Below are 25,726 nucleotides of genomic sequence, written 5' to 3'. Positions count from 1 at the left end.
AGACAGTGAGAGGGGTTAGCTAGGGAAGGCAATGTTGAAGAGGTGGGTCTTGAGGGCGGTTTTGAAAGTTTGGAGGGTGGGGGCATCTCTGAGTGCCTATCTATTACCTATCTATCTATTACTAGTATGAGAAAATAGAGCTTTATCCACACACACACACACACACACACACACACACACACACACACACACACACACACACACACACACACACACACACACACACACACACACACACACACACACACACACTTAACAAAACAACAATATAATCTATCAACCTCAATTGTTTGTTTTTGTCATGATTCTGCCAAAGCATGAAGCACAACCAGGTTCACCCTAAACACTGATCAATCACTATGCATTAGTTTATTTGACAGTTGACACATCATCACATCTGCATATAATCTGGAACAGGCATATCAAATATACCACACACACTTAACATCTTCTCTCACAGAGGGAATTTGTTATTTTTCTGTCATCACCTATGTAGGACATGCAAAGTGATAAGTGTTATCACTATACATACTGTAGTGTACTGTATAGCCTATAGTCTCTGGCCGGTTGGAAACTCTACTGTATTGTATGTCCAAAAAATGTTACTTTTCAGTTTCAGGAAACGTAAATGAGAACTTGTGCTCCAATTGTTCCAATGTAGATATGATTTACAAATTCTTGTTAATACTTCACTTTAACTTTCAACAATTAGCAAAAATAGCAAATCTGCAAGCTCTCAACGCATCGCATAGTGACTCCTTTTTTTGTGACACTGGTATGATGAAGGGCCAAAGTGAAATATATGGAGATACAATTATTCTACCCAAGAGCAATGATATAATACCACACACTTAACGGCTTCACTCACTGGGAATTATATTTTTCCTTTTTCTGTCATCACCTATAGCACATCTACAAAACAAGTGATACTGTAAGACAAGTCTTCAATATTCATCATGTGTATAAGTATATACAATGTCAAGGGATAGAGTTAAGTTCATGTCAGATAATTGAACATCAAACCGTACATACACATTACATATGTAATTACAAATACTGAAGTGATTATTGCCGACCGCGATTCATCACATGCCATCTGCAGTATGTCTAAGGGCGACAGCATATGTTGGAGGCTCTCTCCCATCCTATGCATACATATATAATTATGTTTGAAAGGGGCACACCTCTAACAGGTGTTCTTCAACGCCAAGAAACCTACAATCCAGCATGGAGGTGGTTTAAGTCATGTACACCGTAGCGTAGGTGCTCATCATTTTAGCATAGTGCATATGGAGGAATTCTTGGGATCTGAAGAATGTCACAACATCTGGATCTTCTGGAGACTTTTTTGAGAATGTTTTAAAACCCTGAAACTAGGACACCAATGAAAGGAAATTGTATGTCATTAAGGCTAGCAATGTCTCGCAAAAGAAAACAAAATAGACAGAAAAGAAGTCCATGGAGTTGGGTGAATGGGTTCACATATAATCGCAAAAAACAGTGAAGATGTGCTCATCTCTCTCTGTATCACAGGATGTCATCATCATCGAACAGGTCTTCAAAATCTGCGGATGGTAAATAAAACAAACAAACATCTGTTATCATTAGACAGAAGTTATTTAATACAGCATGACCACGGTGGTCATATTTTAAAAAATCACACCCATGTGAACTGAGTGGTGCAACTACACATTTATTGTTATAGTTACTGTATGTACTGTCAGTGACGTCACATACTAACCATAGCAACCATGCTCGTTTTTTTGGTACGAACAAACACGGGTACACGGGTACAAAGCCAGTTGTTGGAGTGGTTTGCACCACTCAAAAAATGTTTTGCAAGGGAGGCATTTTCTCATAAAGCAGCCTAATAGGTTGGTGGGTTAAAAGGGGGCGAGAGGTGATAAAAGTAAAAGGCCTGGGAACACACTTGCTGCGCTGTCCATGTGTCCTTCCTGTTGGCCTGTACGTTTGTGGGGTCAGAGGCGAATGGCAGAACTGTACCGACATGCATGGATGTGAAAATGACTTGAAAAGAAGTCTGGCCATCTGCACGGTCCTGGACTATTTGGGTTTGCATAATGTATGAACTATTAGTAGTAAATAAAGGCTTATAAGTATCATTCTATCACCAGTAAAATGGGCATATAAATAACACTTAAATTCTGGCCTAGCCTTCAGCACTTGTACTGGCCGGGTAAGCTCATCTAGCACGAGTTATGAACCTTTTTTTTATAGATATAAATAGGCATGAGTATCATGGAATTAGATATATCATGTACAGTACTATCTATCACCAGTAATATTGGCATTTAGTAGATATATACTGTGTATAATACTATTATAGTATAGTATAGTGTGAGTGAGCCTGATATGTGATGTGTACAGCCAGCTACAAGAATACTGATAAATATGGATGGACTGAAGGGTGTGTACCCTGGAACCTTGAGTACAGGTCTGCAAAACAAATCAGAGGCGACAATCACTACTCACAGAGAAAAACAATATTTTGAGCCAAATTAAAGACAAAAAACATTGCCTACATTAAATGACTGGAATTTGAGAATGACACAACAGCATGTGACATGTTCCAAGTTTTTATTGGGAGACACTCTGCAGGGACCTTTTCTGTTTTTAAGAGCCTCTTTTGAAGACATTCTTAAATTCCATTTCTGGCATCTCATTTTCTTCTCAGGGGTTAGGATAGAACAAAATACTGAAGTGAGCTGCCTGGAACAATCAGGGCAAGGCTAAATTTGCAGTCATATTGAACACGTGTTACATTCTCAATGTGATTGCTTTAGAAACTGACTACCACTTTCAAGGTCTGTCTTTCTGTCTATCTAGTCGTCACTATCAATCTATGTGTCATTGCACGACATGCATCTTTATAATACAAAATACATGCCTACTTTTTAAATGGCCTTATACAAGGCAGATCCTGCCTGCAGTGCAGAGGAGGTTAACATTTAACCTGTGTGGCGTATGCTGAGAAGTCGCTACCGTTTGATGTAGCTTCACCTCAGGGCAAAGATCACACTTGATTATAAAACTTGGTTAGTAGAGGGAAAAAGGAAAAAAAGAGAGGGTAGGGGCAGTTGGGGAAAAAAAGACTAGTAAAGTAATTTCCTGCTGTTACTGAGCCCAGTGTTTAGACACCCAGGAGTGAAAAGAAGGCATGTGCTAATAGATTCAATCTGACTTGACTGACAACTTCTCATTTAAGAAAATATGTTTAACATTCACAATCACTTCCAGTGGCCTATCTGAAATCTAATTCAGCTTTACATTTGCATCCATCAGTATCCACTAGTGCAGTGATTCTCAAAGTGGAGTCCCCTTGGGTGGTTCCGGGGGGGTCCCCAGCAAAATTGGTTGATTGCGACCACAGGTCGCATTTACTATGAAATCGTAAATTTTTGTCCGTCAGTGCATCACTTAAAATCCCCATGGGAAAGCCCCCATATATGGTGCCCAGGTCGCGTGACATCACGTAACATCATCAGTAGTAGTAAATGTGACCTGCTGTCGCAATTAGTCTACTTGCTAGCCCATAGAGCCCCATTGTGAACCCTGTAGTTGTCATCAATATTGGCCAGCAACTCTACATCTGACCTCAAACCCTTAGATCTCCATATATGGATATATGTCAGAAGAACTTGTTCTGACATTCAATATGTTGATCCATCCCCATCCATCCTTCCTCTTCGATGTCTCCCTTTTGACTCATACCTGTCCATTCAAACTCTAGACGGGCCTGCCCCAAAGTTATTAGTTCTCAACAAACTAGAGTTCTCAACAGGCCTGAAAATTAAGGCCCGGCCCTCATCAAACCCTGTACAGTGTGTACACTCAAGAGAATGTCCCCGCTACCATCCTTAGATCTCCATATATGGAGCTGACCTATTCTGACATTCCATATGTTGATCTGACCTCATCAAACCCTGTACACTCAAGACACACTCCATATAGGGCGACTGTGGCTCAAGAGGTAGAGCAGGTCGTCCAATGATCCATGGGTCGGCGGTTCGAATCCCGGCTCCTCCTGGCTACATGTCGAAGTGTCCTTGGGCAAGACACTGAACCCCAAATTGCTCCCGATGTGCTGGTTGGTACCTTGCATGGCTTCCGCCACAATCGGTGTATGAATGTGTGTGTGAATGGGTGAATGTAATGCACAATCTATGTAAAGCGCCTTGGATACCGCCGTAGTCTGAAGACCCACCTTTTCAGACTCCATCATGGCCCATAGCACTTATCCTACCCCCTTAGATAGCACTTTTTAGACTTAGATAGCATTTGAAACAGACTTATAGCATGTCATGTAGACAGCACAATAATTGCATTGTATATAGTCATAGCACATCATAGTAGCCTACATATGTATACTAGTATAGTATATATGTATAGTTAAAATGTATAGTGTCATTATATAGATATGTTCTAGTTACGTTCTTAGCTTACGCATGTTTCTTGATAAATGCATTTTATATATGTGATGTATTCCCATACTTTTGTTCCTGCCTAATGTAAATCGCTCTGGATTAAGAGCGTCTGCTAAATGCCTAAATTGTAAATTGTAAATTGGATACGCTATATAAAATGCACCATTTACCATATGTGGCCAGTACAGAATTAATTCCATGTTGATCTGACCCCCCATGCCATTGCCAAAGCGCCAGCACTCGCCCAGCAGTCTGCCGTCAACGAGGCGGATGCGTGCACGCGACCTTGCCATTAGGCGTCTTACTGGTATACAGTATAGTGTCAACATGTAGTTAAAAGTAAGGCTATTTTAGCTGATCTACAAGCTCAGCTAAGCTTACAACGGGCCGCATCTGCTATCGTGAACTTTTGACAAATGTAACATTTAAACAACACAAATCTTGTATTATGTACATACATACATTGTGTACACTAATACATATTCATTTAGGGGTCCTTCACATTAAAAACTGTACAGGTAAGGCTATAAATTACTATAATAAAAAGGTAACATTACTGAGGACATAAATTGAGACCTCAATGTTTTAATTTGAGTTTGTTAGTAACAAGTTGATAAAGTTAATAGCAAGTTACCCCCTTTTTCCCCTCACTGTATATGTTTCTTTTCCCTTTTTACCTCCTTTATGATGAATTCCTGTTCTGTTCTTTGACTATACAGTAGTGTCTATCTGTACGTCTCTAAATGTTTTGATGAATTGAACATGGTGGACCCTCTTGTAAACAAGTGTAATGCTTAATTGGGTCGTCCACTCACAGTTAAAGGGGCATTCCACTCATTTTCAACATTTTACTATGTCATTAATATACCTTAGAGCTGTTGTGTGGAAATAATAAATAATAAAACCATTCTGTGTTTCCTAGAACTGTAAGTATGAAAAAAATCATTAACATGGTGAAACACATCTTGATGACATCATCAAGATGTGTTTCACCATGTTAATGATTTTTTTCAGATCTCCAGTTCTAGGAAACACAGAATGGGGGGACTTTTTTGTATTATTCCACACAACAGCTCTAAGGTATATTAATGACATAGTAAAATGTTGAAAATGAGTGGAATGCCCCTTTAACAGTCTTTGTATTGAGTTTGTGCTTGAAATGTACTGTAATTCTGCAAACTGTTAATAAATATTTCAATCAATCAAAAAAAAGCTACAGCTGCAGGATGACATTGCTTTACCATTGAAGAAGTCAGAATGAACGGCTTTTTCATTTGCAGCTAAGTCCATCAGCAGTCCACTGCTTCCCCCCGCCTGCCAGAACACCAAAATGCAATGCAGAATGAAGAACAAGTTAAACTAATCATCTAGATAAGATAAAATAAGCCGTTATTGATCCCCTACAAGTGCCATAGCAGCTACTATAGCCTTGGACAAGACTTATTTCAGACAGCACTTACAGCAGTAACATTGGAGAGGTACAGGAGTCAAGAACACAAAAGATAAATCAAAATAAAATATTAAACAAAATATAGCTTAGATTCTGAAATAAATATACTCTCATAGCCCTAGATTGCCTAGAATGACTGATATTACATACTTTTCATTAATTCCATATACCCAGAACACCCATCCTCCCACGCGTAATTAATCACACCTGTACCCTCCCTGTGCGTATGCATTATGTTCAGTGATTTCGGGCCCCACCGGAGTCCAGGAGTCGGGACCGTCTATAATGTCGCAGCAATTAATACACGCTGCGCGCCCCACACGACGACACAGGAGGGCAGTGGAGATCTACGGCTATTATGGAATACATGATGCAAGTATGAATGTATTTTTATCACAGCCATTCTGGGTCTAGCTCTGATCCATATCCCACTTAATGCCCTTATTGCTGCCGCATTAGAGCTATGGACCAGAGCTATTCTGGGCTCGTAAAGATGAAATTACGTAAAGATGAAATTACCTACCTAGGTTCCATCCTGGAGGCTAATCTTTCCGGTGATAAAATGGCCACCAACGTAATCAAAAAAGTCAACCATAGAACAAGATTCCTCTACAGGATCTCCTCACTGGTCAACAAAAACACCTTGAAGACCTTAACAGGAGCCCTTGTACAGGGTTTCTTTGACTATGCATGCACCTCCTGGTACCACAGCACCTCAAAGGCCCTTAAAACCAGGCTCCAGACTTCCCAAAACAAACTGGTCAGGCTCCTACTTGATCTAGCCCCCCGAACCCACCTCACCCCTGCCCACTTCGACAGGCTGGAATGGCTTAGGGTCGACGACAGAGTACAGCATCTTGCAATGGGTCTGGTCCACAAGATTCGATACACCACCAAGATACCCATGTACCTGTCTAGATACTTCCTTAATGTTAACGAAGTCCACACCCACAACACCAGAGGGAGTGCAACGAACCATGTACAACCCAGATTCGGCACAAACAAGGGACTAAATTCTTTTCGCTCCTATGCCACCAAAATGTGGAACGCCCTACCAACTGTCATTAAGACATGCGAATCCCTTGACTCCTTCAAAACCGCTCTCAAAGGGCACCTACGGATGGCTGCAATTCGAAACTGGCCCCCGTAAAATCTGAATCCCCCCCCCCCCGCCCCCCCCTTTTTTCCCCTCACTGTATATATTTCTTTTCCCTTTTTACCTCCTTTTTGATGAATTCTTTTTTGATGAATTCCTGTTCTGTCTATAGAAGTGTCTATTTGTACGTCTCTAAATGTTTTGATGATTTGAACATGGTGGACCCTGTTGGAAACAAGTGTAATGCTTAATTGGGTCGTCCACTCACAGTTAACAGCCTTTTGTATTGAGTTTGTGCTTGAAATGTACTGTAATTCTGCAAACTGTTAATAAATTCTTCAATCAATCAATCAATCTAATTATACACAGGCCGCCGCCTACGTGTCATTTTGACACAGCTGGCTGTCAAGTATGTTTAAAGAAATGTGTTTAACAATGTTTGCTAGCCCTGAAACAAACATGACTGTCATAATCGAGCGTCATGAGCCACGGCTAAATGTTTGCCAACAACACTTCGTCGTCAGACACACAGACAACTAAACTAACCTCGTCCAGATCCACGTAAGGTCCTGCTCCTTCAGGGAACATTTCATCAACTGCTGGCTTCATCATTCCGGTCGAGTTGGACTGATCCTTTAGTGGCATAGATTAATAAAATCTCTGTCTGTTCGGTTATTATCACTAAATTAATTGAAGTCTTCAATGCTGCTGGCAAAACACAGAGAGGGGGGATCCAACATTTAATAACGGTGCTACATGAAAACAATCCCGGTAAGAAATCGAAGTTCCGGTATACAGTTCCACTTGCGGTGCTGATGATAAGACACAATTTTCTGTTTTGTTTTACATAAATTACATAAAACTTTTAGTATGTTTTTGACAGTGATCAGATATTTTACATTATATTAAATAAAATAAGCAAGTAAGAGTCATTAAATTGAATCAAATGAAATGTGAATATTCACATCCCAGGCCATCAAAGAAATTGTAAAATACAATTATTTATATTCTTGTGTGTGTGTGTGTGTGTGTGTGTGTGTGTGTGTGTGTGTGTGTGTGTGTGTGTGTGTGTGTGTGTGTGTGTGTGTGTGTGTGTGTGTGTGTGTGTGTGTGTGTGTGTGTCACTTTATACTGCTGGGCTTGTGAATTTCTTATTGATGTATTCAGTAGAATAGGTATTACGATAAATGTGGGGGGAAAATTATGTAATATAGATTTGAATAGACTGATATAATAATTATAATTTTGCTGATTTATATTTTTATGAATCTAAAATGTGATTTAATATGCTAAATAAAGTACTGTAAAAAGTACAATATTTCCCTCTGAAATGTAGTAAAGTAAACATGTGAAGTACCACAAAATTCTACTCCATACAGTAGCCCACTTCAGTACTTTATAATATGAGCCTCTTCTAAAGATTTTAAGCGTTTCTCGGTGGAAGTGGAAAGACTATTCCAGAAGCAATGGCTGAAGGAGTGCAGACAAGTAAATGATGAAGTTCAAGGCTCTGCAACATTACCAAATGATGGAAACACTGATATTATTTTTGCAAACACCTCCATTTATGCAGCACCATCAGAGCAGATGGCTGCCCTGCACTGCAAAAACAACTATTCACTTTTCTTAAAGTCCATTGCATGGACTCTATACTTTGTCTGTCCATTAGCTGAATGTTTCTAGGCTCATATTTTCTTGTGATCAGGACATTTATTACAAATGTATGGGGCTGAGTCACTCTTTAAAATGGTTTGTAATAGTTGGCTACACAGTACAGTACACAGTGAGTACAGTAGGCCTCTATAGTAAAATAGCTTGATCATCACCAACCCCTGGTTTGTTTTGAGGTTTCCTCAGCAGTGAAAGTAACCAGTATTTAAATCAATTAAGCTCACATGGTATGGATTTTGCTGATTTTATTTACTAATAAGGGGCAGTGTATTTTCAATTTGAGACAAATTACTCAACCCTAATAAGATTATATCATATACTGTAACTTAATATCTGTAATATTGACAGCTGTTATAATGAAAAAATAATGCTTTAATAACTAATACAAGATAGTAATACAGTTAGTCAAACGTAATTAAAAAACACGACAGAAAATATTTCCCCAAATAATCCCTGTCAACAGTGCCATCTTGTGTCATCTTTCCAGTGCTGCCCTTCGCTCACAGAGCTCTGTCCCACGGGGTACTGTCACAGCCTTGCTGCTTGCTGGAAACCATTCTGCTCACGTCAATGTTGTTCTTGACGAATACGTCTTTGGCTTCCTCGACGGAGGCACCCGGTAGGGTTCGTGTTCTGCTCAGGATCCACGCAAAGTCGACGTGGAAAAGCCTCAAGACATCTGTGCAGGAGTACACCAGGGCTGTGTTGACATAGTCTGTAGCCAGGATCCAGTAGGGAGAGTAGGGTAGCACTGTTTGATACACATGTAAACACAGGTGAACATAGGCTACGGATTTGTGAAGACTTACCCATAACCAACACACACAGACATACAGTACACAAACGCACTCAAGGTGCATCACATGATCCTCATCAAAAAGCACATAACATGAAGATGAAGTCCTTTTGTGTTTTGCGTCATGTAAAGCCTGATTTTTACTTATCTGTACAACAATATCAATATTTAGGCATATTATGTCATGCTCACCATAGGAGTAGCTGATTCCCAGCTTGGCAGGATTCTTCAGGTCCTCCGTTACTCCAATGCCTTCAATTCGTCGACACTCTCCCTTTCTGTCATATTGTATATTAAAATTTCACATCGGTTTAAAAGAATACTCAAGTGTAAAAAAGTGATTATAGTATTTTACTCACAATATTTCAGAGCTGACCACTCGAATGGTGCTATCTGCCTTCATGGTGAAATTGGTCTCAATGCACCTTCCCTTCTCAAACTGGGCTGGAAGTTTTGCAACTTCAAACCATCTCCCCATAAACTACAAGAGCAATACAAAAGCATTCAGAAAATATCATTATGCTTTATGATGCTGCTAATGAACCAAATCAAATCTACATCCATTACCTTTAATAATCAATGTAATGTTCCATCTAACCATTCAACAATGAATATTATAATGACAAACCAAAAAGATCTACAAATTATCGGAATGGTTTGATTGTGTTTAGCCTACAGTATGTATTTCTAAGTTGCAAGCCACCGTTGGAAGAATGTTTGTTGGTTTGCAATTATGATTCAAGTTGGAAAAGGTTTCATCCACAAAATGAATCAACGTAATGACTGTCTGCCCAGCATTGGTATACGAGGGTAATATATTCTATATGTAACTCAGGTGGTACCTGTTTAATGTTGAAGGTAGCTTGAACAGATGGCTCTGGGCACGGGCCCCAGTGTGGCACCTGGGCACGGATGAGGGGGAGGAGGAGTGGAAGTAATAGAGCAAATGACGGACTCATAGTCACAGGGCTTTGGTCTGCTGGAAAGGATTAGAACCCACGGGATACAAAACAATCACCAAACTGTAAAGCTAAAACCATTTTCAGCTGTATTAAGTGAAAATGTGAAACTGTTGTCACCGAAGAATGATTTATACATAGTCATACAATGGTGTATAAATTATTCTTCAGCGAAAAAAGTGTCATATTTTTACTTATTGCAGTTGAAATCTGTATTTTTGTTGAGTGAAACTTCACAAGAATGTGATACTGTTGCATAAATCAGGCTTGAGCTAAACAAGCAGTTGTCTTTCCAAAACATTTACCAGTGAGAATTGCAGGAAAATAGAACATGGATTAGGTATTTGTGTGTGGAAGCAGTAGCAACTGGAGATTATCAAAGATGTGCCATCTTGTGCCATCTTTACTAACCAATAAATAGAATAGACCAAATAAATAAGAATGTTTCAGAGTGGCAGTTCTACTGGCTTTCTAGAAGAGATGTTTCAAAGTTCACACGGTGCCTTGGCTAATAAGTGAAACGCTGTCAATTTTGACAAATAAAGCTTTCCTGATTTATTTATCATTGAACCATTTTACCATAAATCTCTACATACATCAACAAAAAGTACACCTTACCGATGTGGAGCGATGGTAAAGATGTGGTGTATTCCTTGAGAAACACTTGAATATTTAACAGAGCAGTTCTCTCTGCAAGGTTTTGCTTCCCTGTGTCATCAATTGCCGCCTTTGTATAGAGCTGGCCTTATTTAGGACATGAAGTAAAGCATTAGCAAATTGGAGTCATGCGCCACATACCAGTTATAAAACAAAAAACAAAACAAAAAAAGTCCCTTGATTTCTGACGTGTTCGCTGGGCACAGTTCCAGAAAATGTTTGTCTACAAAAGTTATTATTTAAATTGCTACAAATTGCAGAACCCTGATTGAAAGTGAATGTTTAGAGCCAAGATCTGTTGGACTGTCTCCGGTGAACAAATGAGTTGACAAAACAAAAACATTTTGTCAACTGTCACATAGGTTCCTGCTCCGTTTAGAAAGAATTGACCACAAGATTGACCACTTTTTCTTTGTTATTAAATATTGATAGCAATGGTCATTCCACCTCCCATACACACATGGAGGAATCTGTGATTTCTATATGAGTTCACTACTAGGGCACTAGTTCTTAATGTGGGGTCTGGGGGCCCCTAGAGGTTATTGAGGGGGTTCCAGGGGTCCCCAACTAAATGATTGAGTTGACTCCATACAGTACAAATGTACAAAAGGAAAAATGGACACTTACGGGGCCATGTGAACTTAATGCATATTCATATATATGGGCTTCCTAGCCAACAGGGAAACCACGGCAACAACCTCACTGGCTATTGTCCAGGGGAGCGAATATTCAATTCAAATTAAATTAAGTGCTAAAGGAAAAGGCATCTTTTTGCCCATGTGCAAGTTGATGCGGGTTTAAATTATAAGCTATGGGGCGCCCGTTGGCCTTGTGGTCCAGGCGCATCCCACATATAATAATAATAATAATAATAGGTACTGTATGATATGTCGGGTGTGAAGTGTGGGAAAGCACATATTAGTGTTTGAACTAATTAGTGCTTAACCCGAGAAGTACAGGAAAACGGCACCAGAAAAGATATCGTTGCTGTCTGGAAGAACCCACCTAACTCCTTTGAGGTTTAGGATTCTTTTTTTTGCAATAATTAGTGCTATTGAACACCCTTTACGTCTGTGTGTTGAACCAATATAAAATAATATTGAACCAATGAAAAGTATTAAAAACCTCTTCGACAAAAACCTCCTAATATTGAGCTGGATGTATTTTTTTTGTAGGTGGTTTGTTAGGTGGTTTGTTCCAGACAGACATTTAATTCATAAAAAGACATGTGAACAACAATTTCTAAATTGTTATTTAACAAAACCTAAAACAGATGATATTTAATCATGGGTCAAGTTTTCACACAAAAGCAGAGATGGACATTTTGAATGACACCTAATGCTAAATACGACAAGCAGAGTACTACTACAAACAGCCTTTAATCTAGGCTGCTGCTACCTGTGTACACATGGGGGTCAAGCATAGGTTAAGTCATGTGAACATGTGTGGATATGTTGTGTGTGTTTATGAACACATCGCTTGGGAATAGTGCCTGCTGTTGAGGGACATAAATGGTCATATTAGAATACAGTGATTGAATTAGCATGCTGTGCCGTAAGGATTGCTGGATTGGTTCTTTGAGAGATTATGAAAATGTATTACATTCTTGGAATAATAGAGGCAAGAGTAAAACATCCTGGATGATATACCATTAACAATGCACAAATATAATATAATAGAGAATTTGGGTGAATTTGTATTATGCTGTGTATTATATCTTAAATAATCTACAACCAACAAGGTCGGGGACTTGGTGTAGTGAGAGTAAAGAGTCTGAATGAATGTGCAAGTGTAAAAGTCATATACCGTAGTAATTGTGGTCATATTTATCATATTCATACATGTTCTATCAGTCTATTTTAGCTAGCCTTGAAGTGTATCAATTAAGTAAAAAACCTATTAAATCATTTACAGCATTCATCAGAGAAACTCATTTATCACAATTGTTTTGTGAATTCCAACTACTTAGCTAGAATAATGAGGCCCATTCCACACTTTCATATAGAGCCATATGCATAGACCACTCTCAAAGAGCAATACAGATGGATGCCTATTCGAAAACCGGCCCCAGTAAAAGTCAAAGCCTACCTAAAATCATCTTAGCAGACCTTGTATTGAACTGTACTTTCCTGTGCTCTTTTTTGCAAATTGTTAAAAGTATTCAATGAATCAACCAGTCACACAATGAAGAATACCGCTAAGTAAGATTTATTTTCAACAAATCTCAACTGAGGTGAACGGAACGTGTGGCTAGCCAGAGTATATTTCCGTCACATACAGTACTGTATAGCGTGAGTGGTTATCCTTTAACAACAATCCACATGTGGTCAAACTGGCCTGGGAAGGCCTGGCGTAGCCGTCTGGGCACCTATAGGCTGGTAATCCAGTTTTACAGTGTGTTGGTCAATCCCAATGACCTTTTGCTGCTTGGGAACTATACAGTAAGTGGACATTTATGGTTCTGTAACTTTGAGAGTGCACTTCGAACCTTTACAGATCAATTTGGTTCCATTAATACACTCTTTTTTTAACTTTTCATTTTCATGTTTTCATTTTCCAAAAACAAAACAAAGAAAAGAAAAATGTCTGTGCACAGTAGATTAAATGACCCCATATGTTTGAAAATGAAATATCCCTTTAAATACACATTTTTCCTTTGTATTTTTGTATTCTTGTGTTTATCATTTATTCTGTTTACATTACAGTACCATCAGATATCTTCAGAATTACTGGTATTGTAGTAACTAAAACTATTTGATTGTCCAATATGAATAAATCTGTGCCTACTGTATTTTGCAACCTCAATTTAGACCTAGCCTACTGAGAATATGAAGTGAAAGTAAATTGTGAAAACAAAACAAACAAAAAAACAACGATATATAATATTCCACATGCAAATCTTTTATGTTTGTCACAAGCATTGTTACAGAGCTAAATAATAACCTGATTGATCCAATAACCTTTAATCTGTGGAATTGTTTGAATAACACCATTTGAACAGGTGCCAACTCTCACACCAACATTATGTCAACAAGGAGGAGGGAAGGGACGCAATCAGTGACGTCATCTGCAAACCCCTATACTTATAGTGAACTGTGTGAACCCCACTGAAACCAGGTAGTTCTCCTGAACACATACAGGTAAAGGCCTCCAACTATCTCTCTTATTTTTTACGTTTGTCTCTCTCTCTCTTATCTTATATTCCTTAACATTTTCAAGCTAACAATATTGGTTATCTTGAAAAATAAGTTATTTTCAAGCTAACCAATAATGGATAGCTAACTAAATGTTATTTTCACTGAGCAAGTATGAATATAAATCCTCTCTTTCCTCAGCTATTATTCTTTGTCTGAAATAATTTCTGCATTATCGACATCATGAATTATGCTCTGTTGTATTTAGCCTTCACAAGTAAAAACCTCTGATATTCTCTGCAGGTTCTGTGAGAAGATGAAGGCCATCCAGGTGATTTCTGTGACTCTGCTGTGTGTTCTGGCAGCCAACGCTCAGGTCCTCAAGCCTGGCAAATGCCCCCAGCCTGCTGTTCAGCAGAACTTTGATCCCACCAGGGTGAATACGGAAATACTGTATTACATATATCTGCCCTTGGTTTTCGTGTTTGCTACTATCTGATATCTGCTACGGAGCAACACAAACATTTCTTTACTAATTCAAATGTACATGAATACTGTAAAATAAATTTTGATTGATTGAACGGGCTACTTTATTAGCAGTTTGCAGAAAAAAGCACAGGAAAGTACAGTTCAATACCAGGTCTGCTAAGAGGATTTAAAAGTTTTCAATTTTTGAAGCGTATGGCTTGTTTCCATTGGGGTCCTTTTGTACTATTTAAAGCTGCAATCTGTAGGTTTCGTGTACTACCCGGGGCTTGAACCACCGTATCCCGCATGGGAGAGTACCTCCACAAGTTTATCCAGGGGAGATATCCGAGATATTGCTGAAGTATGAGCTTCAGGCAGTACTCCTTATCAACCAATAGGTGGCCAACAGGGTCTACATTTCTCAAATGAAGAGGGAGACACCTCCAACTACTTTTGGATTGTAGCTTTAATAATCTCATCTACTAAAACATGCTGTAGCTAATATCACTTGTTTTTTAAGTGTCCTATACTGTACATGACCTTCTGTGTTGTGTGCTATGCCCAGTACATTGGTAAGTGGTACGAGATCCAGAAGCTGAACAACATTTTCCAGCGGGGAGAGTGTGGCACTGCCGAGTACCATCTGAAAGGCCCCACAGTTGTTGGCGTGCTCAACAGTGAGCTGATGTGAGTACTGTACCATCTACAGTTAGAACAATATGGCCCTATACCTTAATTCAACTCTGAGAGTGTCATTTGTACAATTGTACACTCTTTGAGCCACAAATTGATCAATTAACACACAAATTACTGACCTTTATGTGAAAAACGTGACCATCTGTCATGTTTGCAGTTAGATACAATAAGACACATTTATTAGGTATTATTTGGCTCAGAGAAAGCGTCTTGACGTCTTGAGTCTTGACTAAGTGGTGTAAAATACACTTTCTGGGATATTCTTAACCTATCATCACTCGAGTCAACATGCAAAAAATGGCCTCAACAAGTCGTCTTTAGCATAAATAGTGAGTACTGTCCATGTTCAGCTTCCAGTAATGTTTTCAACCATCATGGCACAAGTATGGATAAAAAAGGGCTTTTAAAGGAGTCAAATGTCCAAGCCACTTTGTTTTATGGTTCTTCATCTTTTCTTTCCCTTATATGTTTTTAAAATCTCTACCGCTCTCAGTGCTGATGGAACCATTAGCACCGCCACTGGAACTGCCCAGGTTGTTGACCCATCCGAGCCTGCCAAGCTGGAGGTCTGGTTCTTTGAAAGTAAGGACCTCAAATGCGTCACGCACCACAATCTGTAACATTTTCAATTTACAGCAACTATTTAGCTGTCAAATATTATCAGTGCAGATAGTGTGGAACATTTTTAACCTCTTTGTCACTATTTTGGGCATTATGGGCAAATATTTTCAATATTCTTCTAAATCATTCAATGTTTTTTCATAAACAAAGGTTTTTCAAAAAATATTAAATAACTGATCTACAAGCTCACAAAACGTGTGTTAATCATAGAAAATGTCAATCGCCTATGCTGCATTTGCATTTGCACGCTACTCTTGAGTCCAGAGATATTCAATCAGTCCATGACTATCACCCATCTCCTCCAGACCAACCCGCTGGTCCCTACTGGGTGCTTTCCAGCGACTACAATCACTCCCTGGTGTACGGCTGCAGGGACTATGGTGCCTTCTACTCGGAGTACACCTGGATCCTGTACAGAGAGCCTGTCATGCCAGAGGAGACCCTTGAGGAGCTGCACAGCATCCTGACTTCCATCGGAGGCAGCGTGGACAAGCTGCTCACCACAAACCACGATGAGGTTTACTGTCGCCCCATGTTCGAGTAAACAAACACACACACACACACACACACACACATACTCGCAGCCTACAGGCCTCTGAGATACAGAATGACTCAGATTCACGACAAGGCCTGCTGCAGTGAGTATTGCATGCCTTATGAGTCTGACTGTGCTGTCCTTGTCTGTGAAATCTAGACAATGCAATAAACCTGTAGAAAATAAATGCATGTGTCATGTTCTCCTTTATCTAATGAGTCTAAGATTTTGTGGTGTCTATGTCTAATACAATATACATTAGAAGTTACTATACTGTTAAAATACATTTAAGGCATTTACCACTTTTAGTACTAAAAGGGAAAATCATTGGACATAAAGTTGGGTTTCACATATTTTTCAATCTATCTTTAGGGCCAGGCTTAAAAAGATAGCAATAATTATAAGCAGGGAGGGATCCTTTGACCACTGTTGCACTCAGAAACCAGTCATGTCTTTAAAAAAAAAGTTTTTTGAACAACACAATACTGCCTCATCAAAGTTGGTATGGTGACTTTATATTATTACTTTACCCAAATACAGCTCAAGTGGAATTAGGTTTTTGACCATTAATGTGGAGTTAGGTGGTTTGACCGACAGTTTTGTGGATCCAATGAGTTAGGAGGATTAGTCAGAACAGAAGCGCTTTTCTCCAATGTATTTTTATTGAGGCTCTGAGATTTCACAACTGTTCAATCACAATTCAATGTATATAGAACCACACCTTTTTCTTTTTTCAACATAACATAGGAAAACAACAAGAACCACAATACGGACATTACAATGCACAGACAAAAAACAAACAAACACAAAAAAAAAAGACAAAACGAGTACACCACAGTCTTGACATGATTACATTACAGGTCACCAGAGTCTTTGTTATTCACTACCGTTCAATAAGATACATTGAAGCACACTAGAAGGGTCCACTAATTTACATTGGTTCATGCCATTTAAATTCACATGAGCAAGCATGCAACAAGACTAAATACTTGCACTAATATTAAATGTTTGATGATTTAATCAGAACAATGAAAAGTCAATAATACTTTTAAGCTTTATTTATCTTGGCACCATTTGCTCTTTTATAGTACAAAACACAATGGGCACTACAACATTTCTCACTGGAACCTAATACTGTATATGTGCTATTGAGCAATGGCACATTTATAACACAGTTCTTCGTCAGTTCTTCGTCATTCAATTTCCTCACCCAGATTCTGTCAGCTGGGGGTTTGAATTGGCAACAAGATGTTACAAGGTCTCCCCTCAAACTTCTAGGTCTGACCCTCGTTCTCCAAGTGTGTTTACTGTTTCTTGCTCTGACAGTAAGCCTCATCTTGGTTGGTGACGGACATCTTGTCCGCACTGGCTCCAAAGGAAGTCAGGAGGCTGTGCAGATCTTCAATAGTCTCCTCAGGCAGTGTAGGTTCCCTGCTCATCATCCAGGAAAATTCGACATGGAACAGGCCAAAGTCATTGCAGCTGTATATAAGAGAGTAAGAGTCATAGTCGGTGGACAGCACCCAGTACGGAGATGGGGCTTTGACTGTAGGAGAGGGGAGAGCATAAACAGCATAGTTTGAATAGACTCATTTGTAAACCACAAATTAAAAGCATGTTGTGGTATATTCCTCTTAGAAAAGGATGCTTTGTTCACTGTTTTGTACAATACATTTCTGCATTTTGTATACCGGTATTATTGAAAATACAATACACAACAGGAAATTAGACATTGGGATTTGGTAAACCTAAACCATCTAAACACCTTACCAAATATGGTTGTGATGTATTGAGATTATCCTTACACTGAAAGAAGGTGACTTCTAGTTTGGCAGGTTCCGCTGGGTCTTTGGGTTTGGCTGTGCCAGATATCATGCTATCGGTTCCATCGGCACTGAATAAACAATAACAATTAAAGGTAAAAGGAAAAGACAAATTATCAGAATGTTATAATGCTAAATTCCCCTTTAGGAGCACCTGAATGTGCTTCTAGTCTTCCCTTTCCGGGTTCCTGAACAATATCTACTCACAGCAGTTCTGCATTGAGGACTCCAACAACTCCAGGGCTCTGCAGGCTATAGGTGGCAGTGCAGCACTGACCCTTCTGGAATATGTTAGGAATCTTCTGGATCTCAAACCACTTGCCAAGATACTGCAGAGGTCATATAACACAGCCATAACACAGCCATCTTGAATTATGATTATGTTTGTCACTTGATTTTAATAACTGTTTGAAGAAGTAATCTGGTGTTTGTTTAGAAATTATGTTTCTAACAAACATGAGGACACTACAATGGAGTTTGTTTTTAACAGATAACCAGGACAGGCGTTTATGCATATATTCAATATTTGTGCGAGTAGAACAATGAAGTGCCAGTCTAGCAGCTCGGTTCTGAACAAGTTGTAGTTTGTTCAGATCTGCTTGAGTCGCCGCTGACCATACAACCGGTTATCACCCCTCATCCTTTCTCTCCCCATTTCCTGTCCGCCTACTGTCCTATCAATAAAGGCATAAAAGCCCAAACATGTATCTTAAAAAAGGAAAACAGAGAATCTCCATATTCACCCTGGCTGTATCAAAGTTCTGCTGAACAGCAGGCTCTGGGCATTTGCCAGGCTTGAAGACCTGAGCGTTGGCTGCCAGAATACACAGCAGAGTCAGGAAAATCACCTGGGTGGGCTTCATCCTATCAGCAGGGCCTGTAGACAACAACGTAGATGAGTTCATCTGTTTATTTTGTTACACACAAATATGATCTGAGTGAATAATACAGAGTATCACAAATCCTACATTTTAGAGAATTTCATACAAAGACTATGGTAAATGGTGCATTTATATAGCACCTTTATCCAAGGCGCTTCACATAGATTGTGCATTACATTCACCCATTTACACACACATTCATATCCCTGATGGCAGAGGAAAGCATGCAAGGCACTAACCTACACATCGGGAGCAATTAGGGGTTCAGTGTCTTGCTCAGGGACACTTCGACACTAACTCTGGGGGAGCCTGGGTTCGAACTGGGAACCTTGCAGACGGTTCCCATCCAGCCACCCCTGAGCCACCACCGCCCCACTATTGACATAAAATAGAGAAAAACACACAGGGAGAAGGAGAAATAATCAGTTGTACATACCTATAATCAGTGTTGCCTGGTAGGTAAAAGTGATGTTCAGCGTTTTTGGACGTTCTGCACCTTTATAGACCCCTGCTTCTGTTGCATCACATTTGACCCCATGCATGTCCTTGTTTACATATAGACGACGGCGCCCATGATGGAGGAGTGGAATGTGCATGGGAACTGGCACCTGTTCAAATGACACAGTTACATCACATTCACATTCATGTCTCGTTTTACTCCAAGAAATAATAGCTTACCGTACGTTAACTTCTAAAAAATAGGTAGTAGTAGTAGTAGTGGTGGTGACGGCAGTATAACAATCTAGGCCATGGATTTGCAAATCCCAGTTTAAAAAGCTCTTTAATAAATAAATAAAATATATTTTCAGGGTTGCAATATTTCTGCCAATCAAGAGGAGATACAGTACCGTGTGTGTGTGTGTGTGTGTGTGTGTGTGTGTGTGTGTGTGTGTGTGTGTGTGTGTGTGTGTGTGTGTGCGTGTGTGCGTGCGTGCGTGCGTGCGTGCGTGCAGATCTTGTTCGCAGCACAGCTCGAAAACAAATAACTGTATGACGTTTATACTTGGTATACATATGTTCCATGATTCCATCCATGGTACTTTCAACTTGAATAGATTTGGGAATTGATTGGAATTACAGGAAGGATCGGAGAATTCTTATTAGAATATGAATTATATAAATTATTGCTGCAGTACACCTCTGACTCACCCACTATGGCCACATTCCCTGTAAAGGCATTTCAGCTGCAATACCAAAATGTCCTGTTATTGGAAGTGGGGCGCTATTGTGTGAGTTTGTCTGCCATCATTTGCCTGTGTATGGTTTCATTCCTGCAGCTCCAACTGAACTTTAACTGACTGCCGGGGCATGACATAGGACATGACATAGGAGATAATTTTAATGCTCATAAATTATATAGTAGTAGTAGGAATTATGTATTCTTTCATATGTGTAAACTCATGACATCTCAGGTTGCCTGAATTACTATAGCTTTCACACACAGGTCACAGTGAAATGTTTAAATTTAAACATTTGAAGATTAAATCATGCACACAACATACCAGTGAACCATCTAAACCTTTTCTGTAAAGGTCATGCACTGCTATCCATTCTGCATGTCCTGCTGTCATGTACATACACTGTAATTGCTCCAAATTCCTTCAGAACAGTACAGTACAACCTGGTGTAGTGAACAGACAGTATCTTATTGTTTTGTTGTCTTTATTTTTAGCACAAATGTTATGTTCTCTAGTGGTACATGGTTTGTTATGCAGTGATCATTTTGCAACAAAATCAACAAAGACACAGTGAGCTTTTCCTACAGGCATGGTGGCAAACCGTTTAGCTTGTGGCACATGTGTTCATACTTCAAACACACTTGGCAGTGTTTGAAAATTGATTTCATTTCGTGTTTGAAAAGTTTAAAATAAATGACAGTAATAGGACAAAAAAAAGACAATGTTTAAATGATTTAAGAATTTAAAAGGCTAGAGGTAACCTCGCATCAGCTGACTTTCAGCCAGGTTAGGGTTAAAGGCGCAAGTTGGCACCTCGCCAGAGTGCAGTGGAGTTTATTTGTCATCACTTCCGATTTCACTTGTTTAATCTTCGCGCATGTGTGTGTGTGTGTGTGTGACAGTGCATACGTGTCATCATCTTCTGTGTGTCTCATTAGTCATTATACGCAAACACATACACTTAACACTGCTGCAACAGATTTCTCGACTGGGCTAAGCCCCCGATTAATGTTTCAAAATCCTAACAACGTCACAGCCTGAGCCGTTGACAGCAGATATCATTTTGATTGGTGAATGTCATCTGGGCCACATTGACTCCAAGGCCACTCAGGTTGTTGCGCAGCCGCGTAGTAGTGTCCTCACACAGTGTCGGCGCCCTGCTCATGATCGAGGCAAACTCCAAGTAGAACAAGCCTGCTTCAATGCAGCTGTATACCAGAGCGTAAGAGTCATAGTCGGTGGACAGCACCCAGTAGAGAACCTGGGGAAGGTCTGCAGAAGAGATGAATGCACAAGTCAGCAGTGGTGGAAAAAGTACTCACATTGTTTTACTTAAAGATGGCGTGCCATGATTTTTGTATTTGTTTCATGTGTTTATGAGGTGACAGTACTTCATTAGACCCCTTGGTGTGGTTATTATGTACAATGATGTCTTCCCTTTGTATTTAGGGTTTCTTCCTGGAGGCTGAAACCTTGACAGTCAAATGTGCCAATGAAAAAATAGTGATCACAATAACATCCCCATTCCCCTCCCCTAACCCCTCCCCCTTTGTCATACAACAAGAGCTGTGGGTTCAGTTCAGGTAGCTCACCACCCACCAGGCAAACCAGGCATACTCAATGAACTGGTGGGCATGACCACATAAAAACAACATTTTACCAAATACTGTACACTTTTTTTGAGAAAAAAAATTCTTCCTCCTTAAATAATAATAATACCTGATGATCATGTTTTAGGGTGGAAAAAAATCACGGCACTCCATCTTTAACTTACTTACCTAGAAATACGTTTAGGGTGAGGCATAGTTGTACCTGGGTTTAGTTTAGGAATAGGGTTAGGTTTTGGCACCATTTTACTGAGGGTAAGGTTAGGTATAAGGTTAGGTTGAACCGTTTAGGCATAGTTTACTGATTACGTTTAGGAATACCACCTGTACCAGGCTGTACACCTTAGGCGACTGTGTTTTGAGGCGAGCGTTTTGGTATTCCATGAGAACACTGAGTACATCTATGTCTCTAATTCCAGATACCATGGCTCTACTGTATCTATAAAGTGTTCATATGAAATTTACAGATATGTATTGTCAGGTTTATTGATGCAATGATGTTTATTGATTTATGTATTGTATGTTTTTTGTTAGAGTTTTCACGTTGAGGCAACAAACAAAATGGCCGACTCATCAGTCGATCCTCACCTGTTTCATGTCCAGCTGGGTTCATCACAGAGACTTCCATCTTTGCAGGCTCAGACTGGTTTAGGGGTCTGGCTGAGACAGAGATTGTTGTAATGTTTCCATTGACACTGAGAGAGAGGAAACGGCGTGGGGGGGCCGGTGCAGAGAGAATGAGAGAATAAAAAAGACAGTTGTTTTATTCATCAGATTGCTTCCTTAACTACTTAACCCCTATGTAGCCTACTTCGTGATACAACGAATAGCGAAAATAGCTTTGATGTTCTGTTAGCCTAGATCTGCTATTAGGCTATAGCAATTTTGGAAGAAAATGAAAAATGATACGTGGCTTGCAAGGTCAGTTCAGTCATATAATCGAGAGGTTACATGCTGTGCTTATGTGCTGTGCATACGGTTGCTTATTACCACAGTACTACACATGACCCATATACGTCATAGGCTGACATGGCAATAAGCTGACTGCCTCCCCAGCACCATGCACCAGTGGGTTCTGCTATTAGTTCTATTCCCCATGGGGGGTTGTTATTGTATCTCCCTGCTGAAAAATGTAGCAGAGCATGAATGCCAGGATAAAATATAGCCTAATATGCACACATTCTCATTCTATAATAAAATATATTCGTACTTATCTGACTGAACTTTTAATTTCATGGAGTTCTTGTGAAATTCTTTGGAAAATATTGAAATCTTTAGACATTTTGGGGAAATTACATGCTCAAAATAGGGATGCCAGGGTTAACAAGGTTAATTGCAGTAGGGCGGGTGGACCCTGCTGAACTTCTTTTTATTTATTTAGCAGGGGCTAGGCATCCCTAGAATGTCTGTGATGTTACATATATTCCACGAATCACAGCCATATCACTCCTAGGCGCACAGTTACCAATTGACCAGGGAAACACAAATGTTTGGGGCACACAATTGACAGGTGCGTTGCAATAGGTGCTTGGTAATTAATCACACCACCTGCCAATTGAGTGCCCCAAACATTTGTGTTTCCCTGGTCAGTTGGTGATGACGTTTGTGATGATCAGTGGAAGTTTTGATAAATGAAGTACAGCTGTCATTCCGGGCCCCTGGCTCAGCCCAGTCCCGGAGTGAATGTCGTCTGTGAAAAGTGGAGATATTTGACTAAACACACGTTTTCTGCCAGATCTTTCACATGGATATGAAACTAGAGGACAATATCTGACTCCAAGTCTTAGGAATTCCTTTTTGGGTGAGTAGACATGCAGCACGGAGCACATTACGTTCTGCCACCGCTAACCGTGCGCCTATAGGAGTGATCTATGGCTGTGATTCGTGGAATATATGAAATATATGTAACATCACAGACATTCTAGGGCTAGGCCGGGCCATGCCCAACAGAACTGTTGGGCCAGAGTTTGCTATACAGCAAATTGTCGTAGTCATCCCATGATTTCTTGTGTTTATGAAGTGATTTAGAGGATTCACTTTATTAAGTTCTTCGTGGATTTACACACTGACTGCTATACATAAATTTGACATGCATGTGAGGGATTGACACTTTGAATGTGTTTTGCTTTGTGTTATGGATTGACATATAACCTATATTAACAGAATTGTTCAACAATGATGACTATGAAGTAACAATGATGACTATGAAGGAAGTTTTAAAAAGTGTATCATAAGTTATGAAAGAATATTATGTGAATATATATACTGTAAATCAAAACAATTAGAAATTGCACGCTTAAATTTAGTCTAACAACAACAGCCATCTACTTACAGCATCTCCCCCTGGACGAGAACAACTTGAGGGCTCTGCATGCTGAAGTTGGCAGTGCTGCACTCACCCATCAGGGACATATTGGACAGACTCTGGATTTCATACCACTTACCCAGGAACTATAGAGGTAATGGAGATTATGTAAGGCCATATGGTACACACTTGAAAAATATGGCACGGTGGTGGGCACTTTGTTATCAACGAGGTACAATAGATTATCAACACCAAGACTATGAGAAAGCAGCATATATGATTATATGTTTGAATAAATCTTATAGAACAATAACTAAAAATACATCGCATGGATGTATTTTTAGTTATTGTTGCATTGCTGTTATTTACAAACTGCTCCAGTGAACCAATCTGTAGGTCTCAACAATAGACTGCACCAACTAGTACCAAAAGCTAATTAAAACATTTGGGGGAAATTTCAAAAAGGATTTCAGTAAATCATACAAATACTGGATAAAACGGATAATATACACGGAAATAGATATTTGATGAATGACCATTGGATGTATGTGTGAGAAAGGACAATAGGTGAGACTGAACTTGTGTGAAGACATACTAATAAGGGCATACTATTGTCGTTGCTGTAATGTTAGTTAAGGCTATTGTTGGGACTATTTTCTTGTCTGATTATATTCATAAAAATATTAATGGTAATGAATCAACAGAATATCAATGTGTGAAAAACAGACTTTGCCAAAGCGAATGTTCGGTTTGAAAACACTGTGGAAAAGATTGACACCATCTTAGCATAGGACCTCAATCTATTTGGACTGGATGACTCGTTGCATTCTGAATGTTAACAGCTGAAATGTAACAATTATATTGTACTGTGATGCCCGAGAGAACTTGCTTGTTCACAAAAACAGAAAAGAATAAAAAGAAAGTTAAAAAAAAAAAAAAAAAAAAAGGATTTCAGTATTCACCTTGGAAAGATCAAAGTTCTTCTGAACTGCGGGATTGGGGCATTTTCCAAACTCGAAACCCTGAACGCTGCTGGCTGCCAGAAGGTACAGAACTGTCAGAGTAATGAGATGGACGGCCTTCATCTTTCCTCAAGAATCTGTAGAGAATCATTTACACAGACTTCAAGTGTACTGCAGGTTTGTTATTCAGCACAATTAGCATCATAAATATGTAGGGTGAAGTGACAGTCAGTGGTGGAAAGTACATTTTACTTAAGTACTGTACTTGAGTACAATTTTACATGAGTATTTCCAGTTTCCAGTACTTTTACTTCTACTTTTACTTTTACTCCACTACAAATATCTGACAGCATTAGTTGCTTTGTAGATTATTACAAAACATACATTAACCACTTCAGCCCTATACACATTTCGGTTATCTGGTGCGACGCATTATGAGCTT

General features: G+C 39.5%; 4 protein-coding genes across 5 annotated transcripts in view; 2 read left to right on the top strand and 2 right to left on the bottom strand.

Moving 5' to 3' along the window:
* Positions 1-267: 267 nt before the first annotated feature.
* Positions 268-7,749, bottom strand: cops9 (COP9 signalosome subunit 9). Its single transcript, XM_079530020.1, has 3 exons — positions 7,538-7,749; positions 5,687-5,759; positions 268-1,565 (listed from the first exon to the last, which is right to left on the bottom strand). Exons 1-3 carry the CDS (start codon positions 7,634-7,636, stop codon positions 1,528-1,530), a joined length of 210 nt encoding a protein of 69 aa, XP_079386146.1. The 5' UTR covers positions 7,637-7,749; the 3' UTR covers positions 268-1,527.
* Positions 6,198-25,726, top strand: part of samd7 (sterile alpha motif domain containing 7) — a 43,248-nt gene continuing 23,719 nt past the window's right edge. Inside the window, exons 1-2 of the mRNA XM_079530015.1 lie at positions 6,198-6,271; positions 24,352-24,476. The gene's annotated coding sequence lies outside the window, so the exon portion shown is untranslated. The remainder of the gene's footprint in view (positions 6,272-24,351; positions 24,477-25,726) is intronic.
* apoda.1 (apolipoprotein Da, duplicate 1) lies at positions 8,965-11,102 on the bottom strand. Of its 2 annotated transcripts, none has more exons than XM_079530021.1 (5): positions 11,036-11,102; positions 10,301-10,434; positions 9,818-9,939; positions 9,651-9,736; positions 8,965-9,413 (listed from the first exon to the last, which is right to left on the bottom strand). In XM_079530021.1, the coding sequence occupies exons 2-5, from the start codon at positions 10,415-10,417 to the stop codon at positions 9,163-9,165; spliced, it is 576 nt and encodes a 191-aa protein (XP_079386147.1). In that variant the 5' UTR covers positions 10,418-10,434; positions 11,036-11,102; the 3' UTR covers positions 8,965-9,162. The 2 variants fall into 2 exon arrangements, with proteins under 2 accessions (XP_079386147.1, XP_079386148.1); XM_079530022.1 differs by having other exon boundaries at positions 10,301-10,437; positions 11,036-11,075.
* Positions 14,525-16,537, top strand: apoda.2 (apolipoprotein Da, duplicate 2; the record flags this gene model as incomplete). Its single annotated transcript, XM_079529336.1, has 4 exons — positions 14,525-14,644; positions 15,242-15,363; positions 15,866-15,954; positions 16,299-16,537. The coding sequence occupies 4 exons, from the start codon at positions 14,525-14,527 to the stop codon at positions 16,535-16,537; spliced, it is 570 nt and encodes a 189-aa protein (XP_079385462.1).

This window comes from Electrona antarctica, assembly GCF_951216825.1.
Source record: "Electrona antarctica genome assembly, chromosome: 19".
Lineage (NCBI taxonomy): Eukaryota > Metazoa > Chordata > Actinopteri > Myctophiformes > Myctophidae > Electrona > Electrona antarctica.
The sequence above is the reverse complement of the archived record's forward strand: the minus strand, read 5'-3'. Positions and strand labels throughout refer to the sequence as shown.